The following is a 7536-nucleotide window of genomic DNA, read 5'->3' on the forward strand; positions in this document are numbered from 1 at the left end:
CATCGCCAGCGCAGTGGCCCGGGGCGCTACCGGTTACCGCCGCTGCTAAACTCCTATGGAATTTCGCGGGAGTCAGTAGCGGCACCGCACCCGGGCGAAAAATCGTTTGCATCCTGTTATGGAGACGCAAACGACCCAAATTTTTCCCCATAGAATGATACAGCACAGAAGGAGGCCATTTGGCTTATCGTGCCTGTGCCGGCTCTTTGAAAGAGCTATTCAATTCACTCTCCTGCTCTTTCGACAAGGTCCCACACAAGAGATTAATGTGCAAAGTTAAAGCAATGGGATTGGGGGTAGTGTGCTGACGTGGATTGAGAACTGGTTGTCAGACAGGAAGCAAAGAGTAGGAGTAAATGGGGACTTTTCAGAATGGCAGGCAGTGACTAATGGGGTACCGCAAGGTTCTGTGCTGGGGCCCCAGCTGTTTACATTGTATATTAATGATTTAGACGAGGGGATTAAATGTAGTATCTCCAAATTTGCGGATGACACTAAGTTGGGTGGCAGTGTGAGCTGCGAGGAGGATGCTTTGAGGCTGCAGAGTGACTTGGATAGGTTAGGTGAGTGGGCAAATGCATGGCAGATGAAGTATAATGTGGATAAATGTGAGGTTATCCAGTTTGGTGGTAAAAACAGAGAGACAGACTATTATCTGAATGGTGACAGATTAGGAAAAGGGGAGGTGCAATGAGACCTGGGTGTCATGGTACATCAGTCATTGAAGGTTGGCATGCAGGTACAGCAGGCGGTTAAGAAAGCAAATGGCATGTTGGCCTTTATAGCAAGGGGATTTGAGTACAGGGGCAGGGAGGTGTTTCTACAGTTGTACAGGGCCTTGGTGAGGCCACACCTGGAGTATTGTGTACAGTTTTGGTCTTCTAACTTGAGGAAGGACATTCTTGCTATTGAGGGAGTGCAGCGTAGGTTCACCAGACTGATTCCCGGGATGGCGGGACTGACCTATCAAGAAAGACTGGATCAACTAGGCTTGTATTCACTGGAGTTCAGAAGAATGGGAGGGGACTTCATAGAAACGTTTAAAATTCTGATGGGTTCAGACAGGTTAGATGCAGGAAGAATGTTCCCAATGTTGGGGAAGTCCAGAACCAGGGGTCACAGTCTAAGGATAAGGGGTAAGCCATTTAGGACCGAGATGAGGAGAAACTTCTTCACCCAGAGAGTGGTGAACCTGTGGAATTCTCTACCACAGAAAGTTGTTGAGGCCAATTCACTAAATATATTCAAAAAGGAGTTAGATGAAGTCCTTACTACTAGGGGGATCAAGGGGTATGGTGAGAAAGCAGGAATAGGGTACTGAAGTTGCATGTTCAGCCATGAATCATTGAATGGCGGTGTAGGCTAGAAGGGCCTATTTTCTATGTTTCTCTGTTTCAATGGAGCCCTGGAATTCTTTTCTTTCTAAGTATATATCCAACTCCCTTCTCCTATAAACAAGCTGCTTTTTACCTGTATTTTCTTCTAGGTGTTTCTGTGTGTTCACAAGTGAATATGCACAAAGAAAAGTAGGAAAACAATGAGATTCTGATAGGTACTAAGCAAATATGTACACATTACCTGGAACTGCTATACCCACATGTACCATATATATGGCCCTGAAAACTGCTAGTTCAGGGATATAAGATTGTGGTTCCAGGGAGGATGTTGTATGTTCTGATTCCAAACTGTTCTGTTTCACACAATAAAGTTCCATCTTTAAGATCAATAAAGACTGTTAATGGACTATTAATGAAACATAGAGATGGAAGTGAGAGGAGGGGAGAGTGAGTGATAGACCCCCACTTGCTTTCCCACATAACATCAGAAAGCAAGGAACCAGAATAGCTTGCTCCTTCTACGGGCCATGTACAATCTGCTAATCATGGACTCACCCAACAATTTTATCTCATCAGTGGAGGTTCTGCAAAAAATACTCCCTGATCCCAGAACTCTTAGAATGTCTATCCATCCCAAACTTAAACTCTTCATCCCTAACCAGCTTCCTTCTAAAGACAACAATCCACTCTCTTTCTTACCCAGGTAGGAAAGACACCATTGCATTCATCTGAGTATTTTATCAGCTCCATCTATACTTACCCTATGGCCTGAAATCTTCTTCTCAACCAGATATCTAGCTCTTTTTGAAAAAATTAATAGACACAACATTGACTGCTTTCCTGTTCTGTATACCACAAGATCACAAGATAATTACAGGTGAGGAAGGCCATTCAGCCCATCTTATTCATCCATCTCAAAAGACCCACATTATTATCTGCTTGAACATAGGAACATGACATTGGAGCAGGAGTAGGCCATTTGGCCCCTCGATCCTGCTCCGTCATTCAATAAGATCATGGCTGATCTGACCATGGACTCAGCTCTACTTCCCTGCCCTCTCCCCATAACTCTTTACTCCCTCTGTCTTCCAGTTCAGCACTCAGGAACCTGTTACTTCTACAGGTGGGCAACACTCCATTCACAATGTTTTCAAGAGTGCAACTTCAACAGAAAGACTGACTCCCAGGTTCCCTGTAACTTTTGAATGAATTGTAAGACCAATATAGATTTGAAGTATAAAACCCTTCAAGAAACAATTGAGAGACATCAATAAATGTACAGGTGATTTTGTTTATAACCTTTAGAATTCGGGGCAACTCAGTACCATAAACTTTTCCTTTAAGTAGTACTTAAATATGAAGTTCAGCCTCAGCTCAGTGGTAGCACTCTTGCCTCGGAGTCAAAAGGTCATGGGTTCAAGCCCCACTTCAGTGATCTGAGCACATAATCCAGACTGACGCCCTAGTGCAGCACTGAGGGAGCGCTGCACTATCAGAGTTGCCGTCTTTCAAATCACATCTTAAACCGAGGCCTCGTCTGCCCTATAGAAGAGTCTGTGATCTGATTTGAAGATAAATATCCTGGTCAATATTTATCCTTACATTACCACAGTGACTACACTTCAAAACGACTTAATTGACTAAAACGCTTTGGGACGTCCAGTGGTCGTGAAAGGCGCTATAGAAATGCAAGTCTTACTTTCTTTTCAACCAACATCACTAAAGCAGATTGATTGCTTATTTATCTCATTGGTGGGATTGCTGTTTGTGGGATCTTACTGTGTGCAAGTTGGCTGTTGCGTTTGCCGTGTTCTAAGGAAATGAAAGGTGTAATGTAAATTCAACTCCTTTCCTATTTAAAAACACAATTCATCCTCAAAATTTCCACGTTGACTAGGCCCGGCATTAGTGTGGTGTGCCGCCCAAGCAGCTGCAGCCTTCATTAGCTTAGTAATAATTAAATGTTATGACCTCATTAATTTAGCAAAAAAATTTGCTATAGCCTGATATTAGATCATTATGTTACTCTGCCCAACCCCACCCAACTGTATCTTCCCACCCACTTTCAGCCACTATCATGCCCTCCATGAAATGCGGAGACCTCTGTGACTGCTTTATATATTGATCAACCAGAAGACAAATTTAGAGGGCAATTTTTTCATTTTTCCAAACACTCCCTTCCCTCCCAAAATAACATGTTTCACCTGATGTAAAGCTCACACCATTAAAGGGGCAATCATTGCAATCATTTCAAGCACTAGGTTTGGAGAATTTGAAAACATTGACTCATTACTTGGTGTTTGGAGATTTTCAGATTTACGTTTGGGTCTGAGTGCCAGTGAATCTCATTTGTACGCAGCAGCTGTATAAATATCAGTGGAGGCTGGGGCTGAAATTACATGCTCTAGTTGGAATTCAGTGCTGACCCCACAGCTATATTAGTTTATTTCAACTGTTTGTTTGACAGTGTTGGACATTATAATTAAGAAAGCTAATACAGACTCATGGTTCACACTGTAGACTTTATGCACCTAACATGGCTGGAACTTGACCTGGATTGTGAGCTACACCAAGAGATATTATCATTGGAGTCCATTTCCTGATGTAATGCTGATCTAGGTGGAAAGGAGGTTTGAGTGAGCGTTACTTGGGTTGTGGGAGGGCAGGTGCCATTTGATAATCAAAGCCTCCACTGGTTAGGAAGACAACAGTAGCTAATTTTTGAATGCTAAGGACAATGTACGAAGATTAAGATATGCAAACATGTTGACAGAAGGTAAGAAGATTGGTGACGCTACAAAGCGTGGCAGACAACTAAATACTTTATTTCAGAAATCACTACCTGGAACAGATAAACAAGAAGGAAAGTCCTACAATGTGTGAGTTCTCACTCTCAACCACATTTTTAAAACCACACAATGACAGAGAAGAAATCAAGAGGAGTGGGACAAGAATGGATTGTAGGACCAACATTGCACAATATTTGAAGAGTCTTTATAGATTCAATATAGCTGTATGTTCTTCCGCCCTCTGGATGACTGGAGGTTGAGATTCCTGTGAGATATGGAGGAATGCATTAAGAAAATGCAAGTGCTGAGGCTTGGAGTTAGATCTGCAAGAAGGAGCATGTGAGAGGCAGTAGGCCTACGGCTTGGGTTACAGAGGGAAGAGCAGGTAGCGTGAGTTCGCGGGCATAGGTAGTGATTTGCATTAGAGGGTGTAAGGTGATGCCAGTTGGTTAATGCTGCTCACTGGGTGTTGGCAGCCGGGGAGTTTTACACCTCAATCAGATATTAATGGAATCTTGCGTGAAGGGGAAGATAGGGAAAGGGAAAAGCAGACATGGCTTATGCACGCCCAACCATCTACCAGGCAGTTATAGAGCAACAATGGCAGGACTCGTCACTGTCACTAGTTACAGGTAGATACGGATGTAGAGGATAAAAGAATTGTTGGTAAACAAAGAAAGAAGAAAATAATTTATTTTTGTGTTGATAAAGGAGGGCAGGGCTTGAACAGTGCTGATTTTTGGAGGTGGCCAGTTGTATGACAGTACTTTGCAATCAATGTTCTGTTACTGACTGCTCCATTTTTGATCGGGACAGAGGAGCGGTGAGAGATCGGGGCCCAGGAGCGTCGTGATCGGGGCCCAGGAGAGGTGAGGGCCCAGGGACAGCATGGGCCAGCCCACACTGCGATCATATGGATAGTAGAAACATGTGTGCATACTAAGTCCGTGCAGCAGAGCTTGGTCGCCAATCTTGGTTAGCCCTTGCAACTGGATCAAGACCTAGCTCAGTCAAGCCCGTGTGGTGGCTGGTGTGCAACAGTCACCTGACATTAAAATAATCCACGCACAGGCATCTTCCACCCATCAATATGTATTTCGGAACCTAGAATGTCAGGTCCCTCATTGAAACACCTGTGAACTCATCCCTTTTTGGTGTGGAAGTGGGTCAACCTGAATACGAGGGACTGCCTAATACTACTACTGCTTTGCAATGCAAGGAAATGGACCCGCAGTCTCAGATCTGCATTCCTCTGCACAATGAGTCCCTAATCTCGGCTGTGCTAACACTTGTGGACACAATGAAGAAAAATGGGGGTGTTTATGTCTGTGTGCACACATGCGCCCTCTATTGGCACTTGTCCTGACTGGAGCAGATTGCCCGTCTGCCCTCTCAGACGGGGAGTGACACAGGCATTAGAGGGCACGATCCCTGTGTAACTGCCTGGATCAGATCTTTTGATGCCTTAAATATTGATAGTGTTACTCTTCAATCAGCAGATGTTCCAAATCAATCGTTCTCTGTTTTAATACCCTGCCCCACAGCAGTTTTAGGGGGTTTAAAAATTCAACCGCTGACCAGGAATATTCACCGGAGCATGAAGATGTATTTTTTCCTTTCAGATTCCGGCAGTCCTTTTGTGGTTAATGCGGTTTTTATTTTCCTTTTTAGTCCCCTTCTGATTGGGAACAGTCTGGTGCTGAAGTAGATGTGAAAGTCAAGTTTCCTGCATCTATATTAAGAGCAGCAGTGTGCCCTCATTGCGCCAACTCTGGGGATTAACAGGCACAAACCAGACAGCTGCAGTTATTCTTGGACATTTCTATTTATTCTCTCCTCTTCTGACACATAAGGAGATTTCTGGAGGTTCTCATCCCTCCAAATGTGTCATAAATACCCTGTCCGCTGGTAGTTTAAGGGGAGGAGTTAAAAATAGGGAGAGGGAAGTAAAAAAAGTGATTTAACTCGCATCCCAGCGATCACTGAGATGAACAGGAAAGTAACATTCCTCGCTGTAAATAGTTGCATGGAGATAAATCTGATTCGGGGATGTACAGCGGCACAGACTGCGGTACTGCATTCACTGCATCAACGCAGAGTCTGGCTGCCCTCTATTTCTGGGGTTACTCCTCTTCTTCCTTACAATCTGCTGCCGTTCTGATGAGCAATAGTTTCATTCCTCTAAATATATAGGTACAGAATCGCACGTTAAGGTGTGTCGCTGTCAGAAACTGGCCCTGCCCAGAATTCAGGTCAAAACGCCCGCTTGCATTGCTAAGCAGAATTGAATTAAGCAAATTCTGCACACACATCTGGTCACACCAGCTGCGAACATCGAAATAAGAATGTGATCCTTGTCCCCGCCTCCCCCCCCCAAAAAAAACAATCCCCCCCCCCCAATACAGCAAAAAGAGTGAAATGCACAGACCTGGTTCGTATTTCAGGTAGAGAATGGACACGATGTAATAAGCCAAGTCAAACAGCGGAAACATGGACATCTTAGAAAAATAAAGAGCGACTTCGCTCAGGTTCAGCACCGCCAGGATATCCATGCTGAGGGAATTCGGCGTCTGCAGCTTCTGATGGGTGCTTTGGCCAGGTGGCTCTGAATCTTGTCTCCGGTTCCTGGTCTCTTTGTCTGTCTTTTTCTCTCTCTCTGTCTCTCTATATCTATCTGTTTGCCTTTTCCCAACTGCGGTTGACAGGGTAACTGCCCCTAACCCAGCCCCTTGGACTATCACAAATAACCCCCTGACGTCACCCACACAACACACAATTGCACTGCCAACGTCTGATCAAAGCCAATCAGAGACTTGTAACTGCAGCCTACACAGAATAAACAGCACACACACACACACAACACACATTGCCCTAAAAGGCAGGAGAGGAAGCAGTCATCCAGGCACAGCCCAGTGAGAGGCAAGGCTTAACAAAGCGAAACTGTCCCCACAAACTGTCAGCATTGGGCTCTTGGAGGTGCCCTGCCCTGCCCTCAAGGTCTAGATGTCATCAGAATTACCTGGGATTAAGCAGAAGGCAGCAGTCCGGGCCCCGCACACCCAGACTTCAACTCCTTTAAACCTGAATCCAATATGCACCTTTGTCAGGTCACCCAGGACGAATGGGTCGACTTGAAACATGCATTCCCCCAGGATTCAAGGGCACCAGCACTCAAATACTCTCCGTCTCACACAAAAACACAAGCACAAACAGACATACACAAATACACACAGACATAAACATACAACAGACATAAACACAAACACGAAAGAAATATCACCCATTTTGGTTTAAAAAGGCAACCTATATTTCTGACAAAGATTCCCACCTGAAACATGCACTCATCTAATCTCTCCACAGATGCTAACTGACCTGACGGAATGTTTCCAGCATTTTCTGTGTTTTTATTG

At 44.5% G+C, this 7536-nt stretch overlaps 1 protein-coding gene across 1 annotated transcript in view; it reads right to left on the reverse strand.

Moving 5' to 3' along the window:
* The window catches only part of LOC139228742 (trimeric intracellular cation channel type A-like), a 64830-nt gene extending 57969 nt beyond the window's left edge, over positions 1-6861 (reverse strand). The window contains exon 1 of the mRNA XM_070860061.1: positions 6555-6861. Coding sequence (XP_070716162.1) covers positions 6555-6678 — 124 coding nt within the window. The 5' untranslated portion in view covers positions 6679-6861. The remainder of the gene's footprint in view (positions 1-6554) is intronic.
* Positions 6862-7536: the final 675 nt, after the last annotated feature.

This window comes from Pristiophorus japonicus, chromosome 18 (genome assembly GCF_044704955.1).
Source record: "Pristiophorus japonicus isolate sPriJap1 chromosome 18, sPriJap1.hap1, whole genome shotgun sequence".
NCBI lineage: Eukaryota > Metazoa > Chordata > Chondrichthyes > Pristiophoridae > Pristiophorus > Pristiophorus japonicus.